At 42.1% G+C, this 23,255-nt stretch overlaps 2 protein-coding genes across 2 annotated transcripts in view; one reads left to right on the plus strand and one right to left on the minus strand.

The window, feature by feature from the left end:
* Window positions 1–19,665, plus strand: pcyt1bb (phosphate cytidylyltransferase 1B, choline b). The gene is made up of 8 exons (XM_067424734.1): window positions 1–204; window positions 1,502–1,601; window positions 1,712–1,828; window positions 13,969–14,120; window positions 16,506–16,584; window positions 16,674–16,816; window positions 17,066–17,254; window positions 18,673–19,665. The coding sequence occupies exons 1-8, from the start codon at window positions 106–108 to the stop codon at window positions 18,841–18,843; spliced, it is 1,050 nt and encodes a 349-aa protein (XP_067280835.1). The 5' UTR covers window positions 1–105; the 3' UTR covers window positions 18,844–19,665.
* pdk3b (pyruvate dehydrogenase kinase, isozyme 3b) overlaps window positions 13,968–23,255 on the minus strand; it is a 27,741-nt gene continuing 18,453 nt past the window's right edge. Inside the window, exon 12 of the mRNA XM_067424731.1 lies at window positions 13,968–14,105. The gene's annotated coding sequence lies outside the window, so the exon portion shown is untranslated. The remainder of the gene's footprint in view (window positions 14,106–23,255) is intronic.

The following is a 23,255-nucleotide window of genomic DNA, read 5'->3' on the forward strand; positions in this document are numbered from 1 at the left end:
ACCCTGGCCAGTTATCAGTAGAGGAGTTAAAGCAAAGGCTTGTCACACATTTGTGTTCAATCAGTGCAAAGCCAAAAGGGTGAGGGTAAACTTCAAATCTCTGCCATGGCGAACAGGAGACGGAATGGTTCCCGTGCTAACCGTGCTGGTCGAGGAGGAGTTCAAGCGCAGCAACAGCAGCAGCGCAGGCGGCCGCCTATTAAAGTGAGTTTGAAACACTAATACTATTATAATTTCATGACTGTTTGGCTCTGATTCCGACCAGTTGACAGGTTAACTACATGCCAACTTTTAGTACTAACCTGAACCCTAACACCTAACCTAGTCTACTAAAGACCACTGATACCCTAATAAGAGTTAGTTGACATGTAGTTGACTTATAAGTAATAAGTAGAATAAGTAGACTTATATAAGTATAAGTAGAATGTCTAAAGTGGACCATCGGAATAAATTGTAACCGATATTCTTAACCATGAAGAAAATACTTACTAACTTACTTACTAACTTACTGCAGTGAAATATGTATTCATAAAATATGTAATTGCATGAATGAATGCTTTAACATACACTCAAAATCCATTTGATGGAAATAACATGAAACCAAAAGAACCGCACATGGCTTTCCATCATTGGATTTCTCTTACATAAGTTTGTTATCTGAGTACATGGTACAGATTCCAAGCCTTCCTCTACTGCAGTCAAGGCAATTACTATTTATTTTATATACTCCTAGTTAGCTCATAGCTCATAGTTCATATAAACTATTTAGATTCATCAAGAAGTGGTGTGATTATAATTATCTATATCTGTCCAACAGTGGCCCTCTGAGGAGTTCCCTCTTAAACAGCTGATGGTTCTAAAGGGCAATTACAACATCATTATTGGGAGTTTGTGCACACACTCATTAATGCACGTTTATTGAGCACCTGCATATTTACAACGAGCTTATGCGCAGCGCCTCTTATCAAACAAGGACAAGCTTGAGAAAACGATACATTTAACTTTTCAACTTTGCCCAAGGAGGTACAACAAACTAATTTGTATGTTTTGCAGTCAAATTTTTGTATAGTATTTTAGGGTGCGTTTACACAACAACGATTTACTAAAAACAGATCTGGGAAAACGATTAAAAACTCTATTCTGATTCCAGGCCAGTAGTTGGCGACTTTTTAGTGACTTTTTAAAGAAACACTATGGACCTATAGATTGAACACGTAATATGCGCACGCAGGACTATACCGTTTACACAAATTCACATTTTTGTAATTTACACAGAGACAATAAACATTGCTTTCAAAACGTGTTTTCAGGCCCCCAACACATGAACGGACAAAATGTGGTTTTCCATTTTTGGTTGAAAACAATGTTGTGTAAGTGGCCCCTTAAGGAAATTAAAGTCACTTTATTACTGTAATTATTGTAAATTTAGATAGCTTCATGTGCTTTACATGATTCCAAGATGTTTTGTAATGCTTAATAACAGTCAATATTTATCTGATAGGCTCTAAGAGAACCAGCCATTTTTGCACAACAATCAGGCAGTGCCTCGGACACCTCACAAGACAAAGTGACTTTAGCCCAGGCGCGCCGTGGCACTCCAGGTGAGAGAAACAGTCAAGTGTAGCGATAAGGATAAGGGGAAATATTTTCAAACCAATTGGTGAATCCAAATTGTACTAAAATATGTATTTGTTTTTGTTTTTTTGTGCAGCTCATCGGCCTGTGCGAGTATATGCTGATGGAATCTTTGACCTCTTCCATTCGGGTCATGCCCGTGCTTTGATGCAGGCCAAGAATTTGTTCCCAAACACACAACTGATTGTTGGCGGTGAGTCACACTGGCATATGCTCAGACTTTTGTCCAGTCCACTAAACCTACACATCAGTATAGATATCATATTCTATTTAACAACGATGGCACGCACTGTATGAAGGCCCTTGTGTCATTAACTGCTCTGACATGGATGAGGATCCAAATGCAGCTTTATTAGTGCAATCCAGAATCATAATCCATAAAACAGGGCATAGGTCAAAACACAGGGCCGATAATCCAAAAAGACAGCAAGGCAGAAAACCACCGGCAATCCAGGTAGAAGGTCAAACCCAAAACACAGCTACAAGCACTCAGAAATGCAGTGACACTTATAAGGCAGTAATGTTAGGTTCTTGAACGAACCGTTTTTTTGAGCCGGTTCTCATCAAGTAATCTGTTGAGCCGGTTCATTAATCAAACTGAATCCAACTTTAGTTTCTGTGTTGATGACGCAAAAGCCGAAGTAGCACTTTGAGGCGGTTCCAACATCTGTCGAAGTTTGCCGAGGATTCCGGAGGTGAGGGTGATTGAGTTGAGGACACAAGCCTGAGGCTCGTAGACTACTGGAAATATGCTCATTATGATGACTACTGTTATTATATAACATTTTATTAAAACATGCTAAAACCATACATTTTTCTGTTATTTATTATGCATGCAGATTATTGTTAAGCGAAATGTATATGTTTATAAGACTGGTTATCTTTCTATATAGCTACTTTAGACAAGTAACATATCCGTGTTTGTTGATCAGTGCCTGTAATGTGTAGCCTGACAAGCCAGACCCACATCAAGATGTTTGGTCTGGAAACTCACCATAGACAGGGCTCAATCCGAGGGGCGGGATAGACGGTTGTCTTTCAAACTCCCGCTGCACGCGATAGGATAGCGCTACACCAACCAGAGCAACGACGGTGAAGGGGAGCTCGCTGACTGATTAAACATTCACCGTATCCGGTCGGCTAAACTCCGAACACATCTTCCCTTTTTAAGAATGACTTCAGTGCCGCTCTTTGTTCTTTTCTCAGAGGAAAGCTTAACTCCGAGTCTTCCGGAGGCGCGGGCAGAGCTGATTCGAAAGACTGCCGCCGTTCGCCAGTTTCTGTGTTTACTAGAAGACTGTGTTACTAGAAGCACGCAAACGCAACTCGGCCGTCGTCATTATGGCCCCGCCCGCCGACTCTATACACGATGTGATTGGGCCGTCCAGATTCTGAGGAATACAGCTCAGATAGGAATTGAGAGTTGCTAGACCACACTTGCGGGCAAATTAAATTTGCTGCCGCTAGGGTGCGTCTAGATTTCTAGGCTATGTAATGTGTACTGTAGTTGCGCAATTTTCAGTCGAATCTGACGCGAAGGATAAATTAATTAACTGAACACAACACAAACAACATTAAGTGAATGAATGGCAATAATCAGAAAATGCACTCACACAAATTTTGTTTCAATATGCATTGATACAGATTATTACTTTATTTGAATGAATTTGAATGTTTCCTTGATATAACATGACACAGAGAAATGTCTTTAAAAGCATAAAAGAAATGTATAGTGACACCATTGCATGATGACGTCAGGAACCTATGAATCGGCTTTTTGAACCGAGTCATTGAGCCAAACTGTCTGAGAACAACCAGTTCGCGGAAATGAATCGGACTTTGCATCACTATTATAAGACTTCACAAAGAATGAGTGAAAACACAGTGCTTGAATAGGCACGCTTTAACAAGGTAATTAGACACAGGTGGAAGTAATCAAACATAATAAGTCTAGGGCAGCCATGGGTTATGGGAAATGCAGTTCTACACTTGTACTATTTATACGCATTTTTGTGAGATCGGGCTCGTTAAACACACCGCATACTCAAGAACATCACGGGTTTGGCATATTCCCGTCATGGACCTGTTGTGTCTTCATCTATTGTTTCATCCATGTTTTCGTCTCTTATCTAAGGGCGTTTTCACACCTGAAAGTCCGCACCAAGGTCCGAACCAAAGTTTGTGTTTAGACATTTGGTTCTTTTTGGTTTGCTTTCACATTGCAGTTATGTTAGCGCACCAAAGAACTTTACATGACGCACTGGCGTCCTCATCATCATCTATGTGGGCTGCATCTTAACATTGATTGGTTTGTTAGCGGACGTGCGTCTGACGTCAGTGTGTTGTCAATTCAGCGGCTAACTTTGACAAGAATGAATGAACAGACACATCGTTGCCAATACTGTATATTATGGCATTACTATCTGCAGCACCAACTATACTCGAGGCAAATTCACCAAATGAACGTCCTCGTTATGCAAACATTTTATCGGCGCCGACAGGAAAGGAGGAGCTCCTAGAAGATAGTCTTTTTAGCCAAACAATGTATTTTATTTTTTAGTTATGTTTAAATATTATAATGTTATTTTTAAATTTCATCTAGGCTATATTGATTATGAAACGCGCACAGATGTGCAATATGTCAAAGACATCGAGTCAGAATTTTGACCACTTCATTAAGATTTGTTTTGTAGAAAGCTTTATTTTGTATCTTAATTTTAATAAATGTTTCATCGTTTGCCTGAATTTAATAAATAAGCTTAAATAAATAATATAACATCCCGTGACGGAGTGATCATTTGCGTTGAACATGAACTGGAGCGGTCTCATAAATAAACCGAAACTCATATAGTCAAGCAGAGCACGCTGTTCACGCGAGCTGACATGACTACACAAGCGGTTCTGGATAAAATGCTGCGCGCTCCATCACTGCATGTGCTGTGAGTTTAATCTGTGTTTTTTCACTAATCCTACACCAGAACTTCCTGTAAATGGTCTGAAGGTCCGAACTATACAGAAAATGCTTTCACACAAGAAACGAACCGAACCTTTGTTCTGTTTGGTCCGGACCGAGACTACCTCTTTTCTTCGGACCAAATTTCGTCTGTTTGGTCCGGACCATGGTCTGAGGGAGGTTTCACACCTGTAATTTTGGTTCGTACCAAACTGAAAAGTCCGAAAATCCGGACCAAACAAGGTAGGTGTGAAAGCACCCTAAATCTGACCATGGAGTTAACTGGTGGAAAGCTGAGGTGATTGCTGATAGGCCGTCCTAATCAGTGGCACCTGCACAATCCAATCACGTTTGAGAGAGAAACAACAAATTGAGGGTTTCCGAGATTTTTCTTTTTGCCTTTTTTTTTTTTAAATTAGTAACAGGTACTTACGGAGAAAAGAGTACATTATTTGCCTCTCAAATGTACTTGAGTAAAGTCATGAGTACTCCCCAAAAATGATTCTTGAGTAATGTACAGATCCCTCAAAATTGTACTCAATACTGTACTCCATTACTGTCCGGCTCTGTAAGCAACAGTACAATCCATTGAACACACTTTATTCTATGTCTCCACCTCTGTGACAATGTATAAAAGCAGATGTGCAAAAATAAAGTTGAAGAAGTATTGTGAACAGACTCGTCTCATTGTTCATGAGTGAAGCGGGACTAAGAATACTGTGGCAGTACTAAGAAATAAAGATTTAACTAACTCACAGCCACGTTGGCAAAAAATTAAATATGCCGCTATCCTGACTAAATAGTTTTTTAAATTTGCAAAGCTCAAAGGTTTATTTGTGATAAAGATGAGTTCACTTCAAAATAAACATTTCCTGACAATTTACTCACCCCTATCTCATCCAAGATGTTCATCTTCATCATGTTTTTCTTTCTTCAGTCGAAAATAGATACTTTTTTTTCGAAGAAAGCATTCCAGGATTTTACTCCATATAATGCACTTCAATGGCAACAACGGGTTGAAGGTCCAAATCAATGCAGTTTTAAAGTGCTTGAGAGGCTCTGTACCGAAGATAAGGTGTAGAAGCTCAGTCAAGGTGCTAATTCTGGGTTTATCACCAGGTTCACTCAGGTGTGTCGGCCAGAACACCACTTAAGGCCAAATTTTCCAGAGAATGAAATGAAGAGAGGGGAGATAATTCTTTTATGCTGTTTATTCCTTCATCTTTCTTGAGTGTAAATGTGAGTGTAATTTCGAGCGTGGTTTCTATAAAAAGAAAATAAAATACAAATGAATAAAGGAAACATACATATATATACACTCCTTCCTCCTTCAGCACTAATACACATTACAACATAAATAAACAGTAGTCAGAAGATGACTATATCTCCTAAACCGCAAAATGTAGGCAGAGAGAAAGTATTCAAACACTTCTCAGATTTTCTACCATGCATTAAGTGACTAATGACGTAGATAGAACTTACTGTTGTCTATAATATACTTTAAAGCATCAATAGCGGTCCAGATAATTATATTTATGATCACCTCATTTGCTACTCAGCCACAGAGTACTTAACATTCATAACAACACATATTGAATAAAGTTTAAACATGTCTAAGCACGATGTGACCCAAAGCTAGAAAGGAATGCACGAACGGGAATATAATTAACGCAACGGTCGTGCGATGACCATTAAGCTCTTAACTTTATCCATGTCGAATATTAGAAATAACAGCTGACAAAGAAATACAATATCACGAGTAATGCAACAGATTTACTTACTTTTCTCATTCACGCACACTCTGAGGAAAGTTTCACTCACAGTTAAAATCTAACTGAACGATCTCTATTGTATTGAACACTAACTGCGTGACAACTGACTGACGGTCTCTATCATACTGCATACTACTGCGTGACGTCAGATATAGTATACAAAACCAGCGCGCGCTCTGCTATCCTATTACACGCACTGAATAAACGGGAGTGAAAGTGAAAGTGAAACAAAGCACATTATAATCAACTGCACTAAATAATAGCAACACTAACATAACTTTGGGGCCTTTTCTACAGCCGCCCCCAAATGTATGTAATACATTTGCTCATCACTAAAGGCAACAAAGTTCTATGGCTGGGGTGTAGTGGCAGGAGCGGAACCATCTCCATCTTCTCCAGAAGGAAGTGCTGGGAGGACAACCAGCCTGGCAACTGGCCGGGTGTAGATTCTCTCTTTCACCTTTACATCAGCGGACCTGATGTGCCCGTCAGGGCTGGGATGAGTCTTGACTACTTTACCAATGGGCCAGAACGACCTCGGAAGATGCGGATCAGCAATCATTACTATACAGTCCCCTGCAATATCAGCTGGTGTAGCCTGCCACTTCTGGCGACCTTGTAGACTCGGCACATAGAGCCGGATAAAACGGGCCCAGAAATGATCAGCCAAGATTTGGGAGTGTCTCCAACGGCGGCGACAGATGAGCTCACTTTCGGGGTAGACGACCTGAGGTAGCGAACCATCAGGCCGCCCCATTAGAAGAACACTGGGAGTCACTGGATCTGGATCACTCGCATCTGAAGATACATAACCCAAGGGTTTACTGTTGAGGATCCCTTCCACCTCAGTAAGTACTGTCCGAAGCACTTCTTCTGGAACAGGCTGAGCACCAACTGTGGCATAGAGTGCACTCTTAACGGAGCGTATCTCCCTCTCCCACACCCCTCCGAAATGGGGAGCTGCTGGGGGGTTGAAGCGGAAGGAGATCTTCTGCGGCGCAAGGAGATGTTGTAGTTCTTTAGACATTCCAACGAAAGTTTCACGGAGTTCTCGCTCACCTCCCTTGAAATTTGTCCCTTGATCTGAGAACAGCTCTGCCGGTGTTCCTCTACGGGCAATGAACCGACGAAGGGACATCAGAAAAGCATCCGTATCAATAGAGGTAAGGAGGTCCAAGTGCACCGCCCTTGTTGTGAGGCACTTGAAAATGATCCCCCATCTCTTCTCCCGGCGGCGGCCCACTTTGATTTCAAATGGCCCAAAGCAGTCCATCCCCGTAGAGTAGAAGGCAGGCTTGGAAAGGCGCAGGCGGGCTGATGGCAGGTCTGCCATCTTTGGCACGACAGGTTTTGCCCTCCATCGTCGACAGTCAGCGCAGCTGAACTGGTAGCGCCGGATAGCCTCACGCCCTCGCAGGATCCAGAAGGAGCGTCGAAGCTCAGCGAACACCCGCTCTGGTCCTGGGTGACGAAGGCGGTTATCAAAGTCTTGAATCAAGAGTGTCGTTACTCGATGACCTGGGTCCAAGATGACTGGATGAAGAGTGGTCAGTTCTAGGCCTTCTGCTCGCCGGAGTCGTCCACCAACACGAATAAGCTCTCCCTTTTCATCAAGCTCTGGAGACAGCGTGCGAAGTCGACTGCAGCGGGGAACAGGTTTGCCTGCTTTCAGGAGGCTGTATTCTTGCTGGAAACTATCCCGCTGAGCCCTCTGAAGTATTAGCTGTTCAGCCTGCCGGTAGTCTTCAGCTGTGGGCTTATCATTAGAGTTGGCCACCCCATGCAGCTCCTGCACTGTTCCTTCCAACAACTCCTTCCACGAACCGTATTGACCCAGGTTTGAAGTTGACTGGCTTGATGCAACAGCAGTGAGCCCACAGAAAATAGACTTGCGCAGCTCTGAGGTATCTTCTGCTTGATCAACAGTGGGGTCTTCTGGCCATGAGTCTGGGCTGGTCAGGAGGAAGGCTGGTCCCAAGCTCCATCTATTTGGCTGAATAAGCTCTCGCAGCTTCTTACCCCGTGTCATGTCATCCGCTGGGTTTCTTGTGGTATCAACATATCTCCAGGCATGCCCGTCAGTCAGCTCCTGTATCTCGGCCACGCGGGTGCCTACAAAGACCTTAAACCGGCAGGATTCTGCCAAGTCACAGGTGTAGGGTAGGATGAAGCCCAATGGATCGTACTGACTCGCCAGCACCTTGTAGATATTACGCATCGTGGGGACACCGTACTCCACATGACGATGCTTGTAACCAAGAACATCAGTGTGGAAGAGCCAGCTCAGCCCTAGAGTAGATTCTGGGGTATCGACCTTGTTCCGAGCCAGCCACAGCTCAACACTGGCAGAGCAGCTCTCTTCTGGTAGGTGATTTATTACACCTGGTTCATTGCTGGCCCACTGACGTAGGTCGAAGCCTGCAGATGCAAGAAGGGCTCGTAGTTTGTCGACTAGATGCCTCGCCTCAGCAATTGTGGGAACACTCTGGAGGCAGTTGTCCACATAAAAACATTTCTGAACTGATATCCTCACATCTTCATCTGGCTGGCTGTTATCAGAGACATGGCGCTGTAAGGCGAATGTGGCACAGCAGAGGCTACATGTTGTTCCAAACGGTAGCACCTGCCACTCGTACACTGCCGGAGGTCCTTCTTCATTGATGTCACGCCAAAGAAATCTGAGCAGAGCACGATCCTCTGGGAGGAGGCGAACTTGGTGGAACATGCCTCTAATGTCTCCGCTAACTGCAACGGCATGCTCTCGGAATCTTAGCAGGACTCCCAGTAGTGATGCTCCTAAGGTCGGCCCAGGCAGTAGATGGTCGTTGAGGTTCTGCCCTCGATACTGATAGGAGCAGTTGAATACCAGCCTATTCTTGCCATTATGGCTCACCATATGGTGCGGGATATACCATTCCTCACAACCTTCCTTGTCTGAAACTTTTGGTCCACACTTGATGACAGAGCCCGCCTTTATTAATTTCTCCATCTCCACTCTGTAGGCTTCTGCTCGGGCAGGATCTCTGGCGAGTCGCCTCTCTACACTTCGTAAACAGGGCATGACAGCTTCTTTGGTAGCCTGAAAGAGCGGCATGTCTTTCCGGCGGAGCAGTGGGGTTGCGTAACGAAGAATGCCATCAACCTCTACCCTGATGGTTTTGGTCTCCAGGAGGCTGATGGCCTCTTGGTCCTGCCTTGAACGAGTAACCAGTTTCTCACTTCTGAATGGAACAATGTCGACCTGCCATAATTTCTCAACATGTTTCATAAGCTCGCTCGCCTGGGGTGTTACTGTTGTAAATAGACACTGCTGTGATTGGGCATGGTGACGGACTACACTCGCTGGGCCCTGCAGAGTCCAGCCCAGCCTTGTGTGGATAGCAGCAGGCCCACCTGGAGGTCCCAATCTGACTGGTTCAATGGGAGTGACGAGATGAGGATGGTCACTCCCAATGAGAAGCAGGGGTTTGACTTTCATGAGCGTCTTTATGGGAAGGCCAGTGAGGTGCTTGTAGGTGTTCCGGAGTTGCGCCATGGGGTAAGTATGGGCAGCCAGTCCGATGCGATCACTAGTAAATGCACCTGTAATCTTAAACTTGATCTTTGGCTTTAATGGCGAAGAAATAAAGAACGACACCGAAGCACCACGGAGGGTCTGCACTTCCTCTCTAATTGTGCGTAGTGGTAGGTCCTCTTGAATCCCCTGCACACCTAGCTTCTCTGCAGCATCTGACAACAGCATAGTTCTCTCTGAACCGTCGTCAAGTATAGCATAGGTGTTGATTGATTGGTCACCATGGTGAATGCGGACTTTGACAACTTTCAGAAGGACCCAACTGCCTTCAGTGGGTCTGTCTAGATACAGAACCTCTGTTGTGCCCCTTGTGCCTTGGCTTTCCACTGCCGGTGTTGACGCTGCTTCCTTGGATGACCTCATATTCACCTCATGCAGAACCTGGAGATGTTTCCTTTGGCAGAGGCTGCATGTCTTTTTCAAGTTGCACTGGGCCGCCTGGTGTGGCCGTGCACATCGCCAACACCTCTTGTTACTTTTTATCCATTCGGTCAGCTGATCCTTTGTTAGCCTGGATACTTCTGAACACTGGCTAAGGTAGTGTTCCTCATTATTGCAGAATGGACAATATGGCTTGCTCTTGTTCCCTTTGAAGGAGCTGCTTGGAACTGGAGCCTCAGATTTCTTAGCAGGGTCCTTCACCCCATGGAGGACAGTAGTAGGTTGCTTACCCTTCCTACCCTCATATCTGGACACCGGCTTCTCCCAAGCTCTTCTCACAGCTAATTGTCCGTCAGAGTCCTGACACCAAGACTCGTATTTCAACCAATCTGAAAGATTGGTTAAGGTGTGGGTTTGTGTGCCCTGATGGTACATGCAGCGGCGAAACTCTGCTCTCTGCTCAGGCGGCAGTTTGCTCAACAGACGAGCAACATGTGAGCCGCATTGTAGTTCCACTTCACCCTCGTGGCCTAGTGTCTTCAGCATCCCCACCAGTGATTGTATCTGGAGTGCAAACTTCTCAAATGCCACAAAGTCTCCCCGCTTTATGTCTGGTGAGTCCATCACCGCAGCAATACGCCTCAGCGCTATCTGATGTGGCCGGCCAAACTTGTCATTGAGGGCAACCATTGTATCTGAGAAAGGTGTTGGGGAGTGGAGGTAAGCATCTGCTATTAACCTGGCTTCTTCTAGTTGCAGGTGATCGACCAACACTTGATACTTAAATAGCTCAGATGCATCCTGTGGTAGGAGATTCTCCAATGAAATCTTGAGCCGCGCAAACTCACTTGGGTCCCGACTTGAGAAGTTGCGGATTGTTGGGCGTGGCCCACGGTAACTTGGCTCTGCGATGCTGTTGTTATGACCCTGAAGTGAGCTGAAAGGTAGGGCCGGTGTCCATGCCGTGCTGGGATGTCGCTGTTGAGGTGTTAGGTTGCAGTCAAGCTCACTTCGTTCACCACCATGAGCAGTAGGGTATTTGGGCTCAGCTGTAGGTAATCTGTGTGGCTGCGGCAGAAACTGAACGGGCTTAAACCAGGGAGGTGGGTGATGGGCAGTGTCATTCCATGGCCTGACAGTGGGAAGGGACCCACGTGCTGATTGGTTAACCTGTGGCTGGCCCACAAACATGCCAGGAGCTGGGGCTGGCAGTGCTTCTTCCTTAATCCTTGGAACTGCATCTATTCTACTAATAAGCGAATGTGCTATAGGTGGGTCACTAGGGAGAGGCTCATCCATTTCTGGGTCTGGCCATGGGGGTGGTGCAGGCTATTCATCCTCTTCCTCAGCTTTAAGTTCGCGTTCCACAGGTGGCCGTGGAGTAATCACCGTTAACTCTGGCTTTCTGGTATGAATAGAGGTTGGACTCTGCATGTTACGAACAGCATCTACTAACTGTTTCATGTCGGCTCGCAATGCTCTAAGCTCGACTAAGTCTGATGCCATATTCCGTTGGGTCTGCTGCAGAAGGTGTCTTTCATGACGAATGTCATCTAACTCAACTTGGCACTCCTCCTTCGGATGTATGGGGTGCAACGCTGAAGGCAGGGGAGTAGAGTAGTCTCGTAGCTGTTCCCTAAACTCTCTCTCTGAAAACCGCTGGGGGGCTAGCTGATTCCTCTGGCTGTGCTGTTGGTTCTCCGCCCTATAGCCCAGGTCCATCTCCTGAAGAATAGCATCCCGCCTCTGCAGGCGAAGGGAAGAGTCATGAGGGGAGGTGAGGGGTGTCATCCTGGCATTTCCCTCCTGGTGAGTATTCTCTAATTCCTCTCTGTAGCCCCTATAATCAACCTCATAATCTGCATAGCGCACAGGTGGGCGAATGTGCCGTTTGGGACGTGCACCACAAACATCATACTCTGGATGTAATTCCATCTCTGACGTAAACCCAGTGAAATCCGGCTCGAAGGACCATCAATGTACCGAAGATAAGGTGTAGAAGCTCAGTCAAGGTGCTAATTCTGGGTTTATCACCAGGTTCACTCAGGTGTGTCGGCCAGAACACCACTTAAGGCCAAATTTTCCAGAGAATGAAATGAAGAGAGGGGAGATAATTCTTTTATGCTGTTTATTCCTTCATCTTTCTTGAGTGTAAATGTGAGTGTAATTTCGAGCGTGGTTTCTATAAAAAGAAAATAAAATACAAATGAATAAAGGAAACATACATATATATACACTCCTTCCTCCTTCAGCACTAATACACATTACAACATAAATAAACAGTAGTCAGAAGATGACTATATCTCCTAAACCGCAAAATGTAGGCAGAGAGAAAGTATTCAAACACTTCTCAGATTTTCTACCATGCATTAAGTGACTAATGACGTAGATAGAACTTACTGTTGTCTATAATATACTTTAAAGCATCAATAGCGGTCCAGATAATTATATTTATGATCACCTCATTTGCTACTCAGCCACAGAGTACTTAACATTCATAACAACACATATTGAATAAAGTTTAAACATGTCTAAGCACGATGTGACCCAAAGCTAGAAAGGAATGCACGAACGGGAATATAATTAACGCAACGGTCGTGCGATGACCATTAAGCTCTTAACTTTATCCATGTCGAATATTAGAAATAACAGCTGACAAAGAAATACAATATCACGAGTAATGCAACAGATTTACTTACTTTTCTCATTCACGCACACTCTGAGGAAAGTTTCACTCACAGTTAAAATCTAACTGAACGATCTCTATTGTATTGAACACTAACTGCGTGACAACTGACTGACGGTCTCTATCATACTGCATACTACTGCGTGACGTCAGATATAGTATACAAAACCAGCGCGCGCTCTGCTATCCTATTACACGCACTGAATAAACGGGAGTGAAAGTGAAAGTGAAACAAAGCACATTATAATCAACTGCACTAAATAATAGCAACACTAACATAACTTTGGGGCCTTTTCTACAGGCTCTGTACGATCCCAGACGAGGAATAGGGTCTTTTCTAGCGAAACCATCTGTCAATTTCTAAAAATAATAAAAAAAATGTATATACTTTTTAACCACAAATTCCTCAACTTTGGTGTTTTTTGCACGATTTATGACGTCAGAAAGTTCATGTCCGTGGCGTAGGTGAAAGTGTCCCATGTCCCAGAGCTGAAAAACACTTGTTTTCTCCTCAAAAATTTTAAAACTGTCTGACATCTTTGTTTTACCTTTATTTTTGTAAAGAGCATTTGAGTTAGTCTTTGCACATTTTTTTTTTCACACTGTGTCGATTCTTACATCTTAACATAATTTTTTTTTTGTTGAAAATGGCTGATAGTTTCGCTAGACCTTTCTCGCACAGAGCCTCAGTCTGAAGCCCTTTGAAGCCTTTTGAAACGGCATTGATTTGGACATTGGTTGCCATTAAGTACATTATATGGAGAAAAATCCTGTAATGTTTTCCTCAAAAAAAGCTAATTTCTTTTCAACTGAAGAAAGAAAGACTTGAACATCTTAGCTGAGATGGGGTGAGTAAATTATTTATTTCTCAATTTTAAGCAAACTAATCTTTTATATATATATATATATATTCATGTCTTAAACCATGTGTGATGACGGCTCCATACCTTGTGTCTATCTCTGTCAGTATGCAGTGATGCCCTGACGCATAAGTATAAAGGCTACACAGTGATGACGGAGGACGAGCGGTATGAAGCCCTTATACACTGTCGTTATGTGGACGAGGTCGTCCGTGATGCTCCTTGGACCCTCACTTCTGAATTCCTTAAAAAACACAGGGTAAATAATATTCAGATCACTGACTCTGAAAATTTTTACCCTATTAACATAATTATGTAACATTCTTTAAAATCTTGACGTTCAAGAATTAACCAAATTTGGACGAGAGGACATTAATTTCATTCCATTATCTAAATTTTTATACCAGTTGCTCTGTTGTTCAACCACTAGAAGTTATTGTAAGAAAAACATAATCAAAGAAATATATATATATATATATATATATATATATATATATATATATATATATATATATATATATATATATATATATATATATACGTTCGACGTACGTCGGACTTAGACCGACGAATTGGGATCTGACCTCAGAGACCTATCCACTTCGAGTGTATAAAAATGAGCCAATCGGAGATTGGCATGTGATCCGCACATTACACATTCCACGCCCCCTCTATGAGGCGCCTCTATGCTCTGAAGTGGAACCTGTTCGTTGAGTGGTGTTCAAACTCGATACCCTCTTGGGACTTAGCTCTAGTGCTCAGAGCACTTCAGAGCCCTCCCTTCAAACCTTTGGAGTCAATTGAGCTTAAAATTTTGTAAATGAAGACAGTGCTCTTGACTGCATTGGCCTCCATTAAGAGGGTAGGGGACCTGCATGCACTTTCGGTCAACGAATCGTGCCTAGAATTCGGGCCTGGTAACTCTCACGTTATCCTGAGACCCCGGCCCGAATACGTGCCCAAGGTTCCCACCACTCCCTTTCGGGATCAGGTGGTGAACCTGCAAGCGCTGCCTTCGGGGGAGGCAGACCCAGCCCTGGCTTTGTTGTGTCCGGTCCACGCTCTTCACGCTTACATTGACCGGACCCAAAGCTTTCGGACCTCAGAGCAACTCTTCGTCTGTTACGGAGGCCAGCAGAAGGGAAGGCTGTCTCCAAGCAGAGGTTAGCCCACTGGATAGTGGATGCTATAGTCTTGGCTTACCAGTCCCAAGACGTGCCTTGCCCGTTCGGGTTGCGAGCGCACTCCACAAGGAGTGTAGCATCCTCCTGGGCGCTGGCTCAAGGTGCCTCGCTGACAGACATTTGTAGAGCTGCGGGCTGGGCGACACCTAACACATTCGCTAGATTCTATAGCCTCCGTGTAGAGCCGGTACCTTCCCGCATTCTCGCCCCTAGTGGCCAGTAGCCAGTAGCGCTAAGTGCCCGTTCTAAGTGTCGGCTTGCAATGCCACTCCCGCCCTCTGGGCCGGATACGTGCGTCTATTGTCTCCAGTTGTGTTCCCCGGTAAAATGGTTAACCCTGTTGAGCTCCTCCGTCACCCCTGCGGTGTCAGACGTTGCAGACCGTCTGACGCTAGGCCTGCACCCGTATGCTTGTGGAACGTGGCTGTAGGCTGGGTCCCATATGTAGCGGTTCCCTCACGGCAACCATATGTGTATTCTCCACAGTACCAGCTACCCTAACGGCTAGCTCCTTGTCTTTCCCTTGACAGAGCCTGCTCTGTCATCTCTGGGCGTGTTCTTTCCCCCCTACAATTAGGTTGGAACCACCCCAGAGACTGCCATATGTTGCACTACCCTGCCAGGTTAGTCCTTATGTGTATCCCACCACCAGGCCTTCTCTGAAGGACGTGCAGCGTACCTTCTCCCGAGACGGGCACACTTCCCAGCGTTCAGTAATCACTCTGAGTGGGTATCGCAGAAACAGCAGTGACTGACCTCCCTGCTTGGAGCCCTGACTTCCATACCATACTAGATGGTCCAGTGCACTCAAGCAGGACGCTGGAAGGGCCAGCATCCTGGCGGTTTCAATAGGGATCCCAATTCGTCGGTCTAAGTCCGACGTACGTCGAGCGTGAACGACTGAAAGGGACCGTCTCGGTTACGTATGTAACCTTCGCTCCCTGAAGAAGGGAACAGAGACGTACGTCCCGTCGCCAGGTGTTGTAGTTCCGCTAGGAGCCCAGTCACTAAGTCGGCTCCTCAGCAGAAAAAAGCATTGATCTGCCATTCCACTTCCTATTTATACCCGCGCTGCGGGGCGGAGCGTGGAATGTGCGGATCACATGCCAATCTCCGATTGGCTCGTTTTTATACACTCAAAGTGGATAGGTCTCTGAGGTCAGATCCCAATTCGTCGGCCTAAGTCCAACATCCACTCCGTTCCCTTCTTCAGGGAAAGAGGGTTACATTACGTAACCGAGACGTTTTTTTATTATAATTTTTTTTCTGTTAATAACCTTGTCTGTAAAATATCGGTACATTTTTGTATTATTACTGTATTTATTATTTATTATAGTATTATATCATATTCATGGCAAATCTGTCAAAAAGACTAAAAATATCAATGAAAATGTGAATTAATTCCAAGAAGGAAACTTTGTGTCATGTTATCATATTTATTTTCCTTTTGTGGCCCTCAGATTGACTTTGTGGCACATGATGATATTCCATACACCTCTGCTGGATCAGAAGATGTCTATAAACATATCAAAGAAGCAGGTAAAGTCTTTAACATCAACCATATTGCACGAGTATAAAACTGAGTCAAAGGACTCCTAAGAATAAACTTCTTCTACATGGTCTGTAAGGAATGTTTGTGGCTACTCAAAGAACGGAGGGGATCTCTACCTCTGATCTCATCACACGCATTGTTCGAGACTATGACGTCTATGTGAGGCGTAACCTGCAGAGAGGATACACAGCACGGGAACTCAACGTGGGCTTCATCAATGTAAGAAAGAAATTGGGTGGCTTCAGAGCACTTGGAATATAATAGAAAAGTGGGATTGACTAGTTGTATGCTACTTTGTATGATCTTTGGAGCACATCTCCTGCTCCCATTTGGTTTTATAGAGAAGAGTTGGCAGGTCAATCCTGAAGAAATGAAAGAAATGAAACCATATGGGTTTGGTATGATATGAGGAAGTCAAGACGGGATTTACATGTTTAGGTGAACTATTTCAACTCTTTTGATTGACAGGAGAAGAAATATCGTCTGCAAGAGCAGGTGGACAGAATGAAGGAGACGGTGAGGACGGTGGAGGAGAAGTCCAAACATTTAGTGCACCGTGTTGAAGAGAAGAGCCACGACCTCATCTACAAATGGGAGGAGAAATCTCGCGAGTTCATTGGAAACTTCCTGGAGCTGTTCGGTCCAGATAAAGCCTGGGTACACTCCAAAAAACATTTTGGTGTAGAAAGAATTTTCACTCAGAAATTGCTAGTAAATATAATAAGCGGGAAAAAAATGTGTTACAACAAATTCTGTATCTAGTATTTTTGGCTTGTTGTCCAATACAAATATCTAAATATTCTTAAATCATGATATATTTACTTGAGAAAGAAAATGACAAGACATGAAGTCTTGTTTTCTGACAAATAGAAACTTGTTTACTCACCCTCATGTCATTCCAAAACCTCTTCAGAACACAAATGAAGATGGAAGATGAAATCGGAGAGCTTTCTGTCTCTTCGTTGGCAGCTACACAACTTACACTTTGACTCTTCAAAAAGTTCATAAAGAGATCGTAAAATTAATCCATATGAATTGAGCAGTTTAGTTTTTCATAACTTTTTCTGAAGAGACATGATTGCATTATATGATGAACAGATCGAATTTAGGCTTTTATTCACATAAACATTTATCAACTCACAGTTATGGTAGCTCAAGCATGATCGCTTGATATGCAGAACCAATGATGTTCATTCTTGTGTTACGTTACGCAGTACGTTTGAGCTTCTGTAAAAAACAATGAGGTTCATTCTTATGTTACGCAAGAACCAATGATGTTCAGTCTCGTGTTACACAGCAGCACGCTTGAGCTTCAACAAGAACCAATGAGGTTCATTCTAATGTTACACAAGAACCAATGAGGTTCATTCTCGTGTTACGTAGAACTTTTGAGCTTCTGCAAGAACCAATGAGGTTCATTCTTGTGTTACGCAGCATGCGTTTGTGCTTCTGCAAGAATCAATGAGGTTCATTCTTGTGTTATGCAGAAAGTTTGAGCTTCTGCGAGAACCAATGAGTAGTGTGTTCTCGTAAGTGAAGCAGGTTTGGTTAAGGTTCTGTTAATGTTCACTGATCAATGTTTATGTGAATAAAAGCTTAAATTCAATCTGTTCATCATATAAAGTGATCATGAATCTTTAAACTATTTGGACTAAACCACTCAATTCACATGGATTAGTTTTAAATCTCTTTATGAACTTTTTAAAGCTTAAAAAAGTGTATTCACATAGCTGTTATTGGAGAGTACAGACAGCTCTTAAATTCACATAAAAAAGATCTTCATTTGTGTTCCGAAGATGACCATGAGTCCTACGGGTTTGGTATGAACTGAGAATGAGTAATTAATGACAGAATTTTCAAAAATTTGGGTGAACGATCTTCTGTCAAATTGCTTCTTTTCATTGAAAACCAAGATACAAAAACAGAGTAAGAACATTTTTGCAGTGTAGTAGAAGTTTTTTTTTTTTTTGTAGAATGTATTTGATTAATCTTTATCTCATTACTTTAAAAAACAGAAGTGAACAAATGAAGTGTTATTTAGCATTTTTCAAATTGATTTCTTTTATGCTCTGTAGCACATGATCCAGGAGCGGAGTGGTCGTGTTCTTCAGGCTCTGTCTCCCTATCAGTCTCCAAGTACATCACCCAGCTCCAGTCCCACCAGAGGACGCTCTACATCGCCCAACACCAACTGGCCCCCGCTTTCCTTCACCACCACCCGAAGGAGCTTCCGTCAGCAGGAGTGAGGTTGACGAAGGGGAGAATAGATGGGTGCTGGCTCGACCTCCTGCACATCCGAGCAGGCTCCTTCTCGTTCTGTTTACTGTATTTTATGCACCAAAATGTTTCATAATTGAGATCTACAATTGCATGCTGCTCAAAGATCCAGACTGCCCTTATATTTCCTAGAATTTTTTTATTTTTATTACTACTTAAACACAGAACTGAGCACTTCAAATGAATCTGTCATATTAGAATAAAGGCCTGTTCACCCTAGGGGTGTCCCCGACTAAGGATTTACACATTCGAATCAGAATTTTCGAATCTTTCTATGGTCGACCGATAGTCGAATCATCTATGTGTGATCACAGGCAGACGTGAACATTATTTACGCACAAGCTCAATTTTGAATCGACTTCTGACAGAAGAGCTGCACGATGAGTGTATCTTGTAGCCCAGGGTGAAATCAGTACCGACATTCAGGGAAATTTGAGGGAAATATACATTTAATCGCCACGGACAGGCGTCGAATGCCGCCATGTGTTCGAATTTTAAACACACTAATACTGAGCACCCCCATATTGCCAAAATGGTATGATCCTTGTTTCATAACACCCGCGAAGATTCGACCGTGAGATCAGTGGTCGAATCCGGTCCTGCATATCGATGAATCGAATCTTCGACTATTAGGGGTCACCCCTAGTTCACCCCAAGACAGATAAGTATAACTATAACTACAGTATATTAGCATCCACAGCAAGTAACCATAACATACATTCTTTAAGTCAGCACTAGTTATCATCTGCTGCTTTAAATGCTCAAGCTCCTTAAAGTCATGTAGATTCTGATTGTCTGTCATTGTTTTTAGCATTTATTAGCTAAAAAAGTATATACAGTAGAGATCAAAAGTAGAGAACAACATACAATTTCCTAAATTTCAAGGTCACTGCTTAGTCCTTTTTGAAATTATCCTAACAGGAACAGAAGGGCAGTTTTTTTAAGCATATTCCACACGTTAAATATATTAAATATATTATATAAAATATATATAAGTACAGTATATACAATTTAAATAAGAGGATTTAAAAATAACACTGGTCAAAATTAGAGAACACTTTCAGATACCTTCAAGCTTTGGGTGTTAATCTGGCACTTGGTGCTAATTTCCGTAATAATCTGGCAAACCCTATTTAACTTGAAGCAAACTTTCCAATTTTCACTGACTTTGCAAGATGGCAAGCCACTCTAAGGTTACTGAAACCCTACGACACCAGGTTGTCCAGATGAAGGCCAAAGGAATGACCCTTTCAGCTATTGGCAATGAAGTTGATCATTACAAATCTGTAATTTCTAGAATATTGAAGCTTTACAAAGACGCTAATTCATTCAAGTACCCCAAAAAGGTACGCAAGACCAATGCACGAGAGGACAGGACAATGCGGAGACTTTCAATGTGGAATCGGTTCAACACTGCAGCTGGAATTACTCGCCAGTTCAGAGCTGAACACAGTAAGGATCTGTCTCGCCATACAGTGGCTTGTCATTTAAGAGTATTCAGACTGAATGCTCACTCTGCAGTGACCAAGCCTCTCATCAGCAGAAAGAATCAAAAGGCTAGACTAACCTTTGCTGAGGAGCATGTTGTGTGAACAGAGCAGAACTGATCCAAAGTTCATTTTAGTGATGAATGCACGTTTAATTTATTTGTGTCTGATGGGAAACATTATGTTCGGCATCAAACTGGGGAAATATTTGAAGTTGGGCAGCTGGAGTTGGGCCTATTAAACAGCAGAACCTCAGAACCTGTTTATCAGAACCTCCTTCGGCAACATGTGGTTCCTTCACTGCGAGCATCTCCCAATCAGCCCTCAATTTTTATGCAAGACAATGCCCCCTATCACACTGCAAAACGGGTAAAGCAGTTCCTTGAAAGTGAGAACATTTAAATAATGAAATGGCCAGCCCAGAGTCTGATCTAAACCCCATTGAAAATCTATTTAAAATCATTGGCGATGACGTTATGGCTTAGAAAACCACTGCAGTTACCGAACTGTGGAAGAGACTGGAAGAAGACTGGACCAAGATCACACCGGAGCAGTGTGAGTATCACACTTCAAAACAAGGGCCTCTATACTTCCTACTAATTTTTGACTGCTGTATGAATCACATTTTAGTTGTAAGTTTTTTTTTTTTGTGCTGCATTGGTTATTCTCTAATTTTGATCACAGTGTTTTTGACAAAATAAAGGTTTTTGTTGAAGTACCTTGGTATTTTGTAAAACATGCTAACAGAACAATTGTATACCCACAGCTAATCTTCCTTCAAACTTCAAGCAATGAATGTCAACAATATTTCTGAAAAAAATTTAATGTTTCTAAATTATATATATATATCCTCCATGTCATGATGTAGAGTGATTAGTAAAACTTAATTGTTGTATAAAGTTGGTGTGAACAAATATATAAAATTATATTTATGAATAATGTATTTTATAAAACAATATATCAACTAAAAACATGAACTAAGAACATTTTGTTTATGTTATTTTTTTGCAAACTTGGGAATGTTACTTTTTACATTCCCAAACAAGTAGTAACATTTAATAAAAGGTTAGGTGAACATCAATATACAACAGTTCAGAAAAAAATGTTCCAAGAAAGATGTTTAATATTGTTTTTTTGCCAGTGTTTTGAGAACATTATTAAAGACCATGGGCCTCATTTATAGAACATGCATACCCACATATTTGTAGCTTTGAATACATTATTTGTTTTTAGGATATAATGCACTTGAAAGTAATTACAGACTGACAATTTAAAATGTTATCAATTCTTAGAGAAGAGTTATTTTGTGCAGTTTATAGAAGTATAATTAACTGTTTTGAACAATTTTGTATTATAAAAAAAAAGTAAGTTCACTGTAAAACAATATTTACAAAATAAGTCACCTGGTTGCCTGAAATTAAAAATTTGAGTTAATACAATTTTTTAATTTTTGAGACTTGACAACCTTCATTCAAATATTATTAAAGATTTTGTAAGCACATTGGGTAATTGTGTTTTATTTGTAATGACGCAGTGAAACATGCTGAATAGTTTTCATGATTTATCACATTTTTATGTGGTTCAGATAAAAGATAATATTTTTAGTTTCTATTTATTAAACCAATGTCCTTCATTGCACCAACTCAAATATTTGATTTCAATAAACTCAAAATTTTAAGGCAACCGGGTTACTTACTTTTTTAAGTTAAACCAAAAATATATTTTTTACAGTCTTTTTTTGTGTAGACTTAAAGAAATTACAAATCAATGAGATTACAGTCACAAATGAATTGTTTTAATAACTTTTACTAGTCAGGTTAACTTGGAATAGTAAAAGTTCACATAAATTAATCTTTTCAATTATGCATTACTTAATATTTTAAGGCAACAGGTTTCCTCATTTTTTAAGTCAACTGCACTTTTGACAGTAGGGATGTTGTTCTGAATAAAGTTCTAAGTGTATCATTTGACCTAATGTATTAGAAATATGGCATGACAAAAACATATCAGGAACATAACATTTATGGTTTGCTAAGTTCTGTTGTTTCTTTGCCAGTATCACTGCACAAGTACATATTTGATAGTAACTTTAGGCAAGACAAGTTTATTTATAAAGCAAACAGTTTCATACACAATGGCAATTCATCTGATGGTATTTGATTGCAGGTTGTTGATATGAAGGTAATCTTTGATACCATGTGTCTAAACAAGATGTCCAGGACCTCCAGCAAAAAAATAGGCCTACAACATTAAAGATCCAGCTGTATTTTTAGCCGTGGGCATGGGGTATTTTTTTATCCCTATTTGGATTTGCTGCCAAAAGGCTCTTTTTGTTTTGTTTTATATCTGACCACAGAATCAGGTCCCTTTTGAAGATCCAGTCGTGTCTGACCACTGAATCTGCTGGAGTTTGTTTCTGGATGAGTGAGGAGGATTTTTCTTGAAACCCTCCCAAACAACGTGGTCATTAAAGTGGTTGTTAGATTTAAAAAAATGCTTTCTAAACCCAAAACTGAACTAATCTCTGCGTTTCTCCATCTGTGATCCTTGGAGAGTCTTTGCCCACTCAAACTCCCCTCCTCACGTGCATTAGGACAATATAGACACGTGTCCTCTACCAGGCAGATTCATAACATCTTTAGTTGATTGGAACTTCTTAATTATTGCCCTGATGGTGTATATGGGGATTTTCAATACTTTAGCCATTTTCCTCCATTCCATTCAACTTGCGGCCTTTGTGTTTCCTCATATTTATACTCCTGTGGAACAAGACGTCATAGACAGACAATTTCATGTTCCTAGTCACACTGGTGTGTTAAAAACTGTAAATATTAATGAGAGATATTTTACTCATAAAATATTATAGGGGTGCCTTAAATTATGGCCAACGTGTT

Source organism: Pseudorasbora parva, chromosome 18, assembly GCF_024679245.1.
Source record: "Pseudorasbora parva isolate DD20220531a chromosome 18, ASM2467924v1, whole genome shotgun sequence".
Lineage (NCBI taxonomy): Eukaryota > Metazoa > Chordata > Actinopteri > Cypriniformes > Gobionidae > Pseudorasbora > Pseudorasbora parva.

Bases quoted from the DNA above. Each gene is read 5' to 3' on its own strand.
- pcyt1bb (XM_067424734.1), top strand. From the start codon at position 106: ATGGCGAACAGGAGACGGAATGGTTCCCGTGCTAACCGTGCTGGTCGA. The intron at 16,817-17,065 runs GTAAGAAAGAAA...TTTGATTGACAG, and splicing joins TCAACGTGGGCTTCATCAAT to GAGAAGAAATATCGTCTGCA. The intron at 17,255-18,672 runs GTACACTCCAAA...TATGCTCTGTAG, and splicing joins TCGGTCCAGATAAAGCCTGG to CACATGATCCAGGAGCGGAG.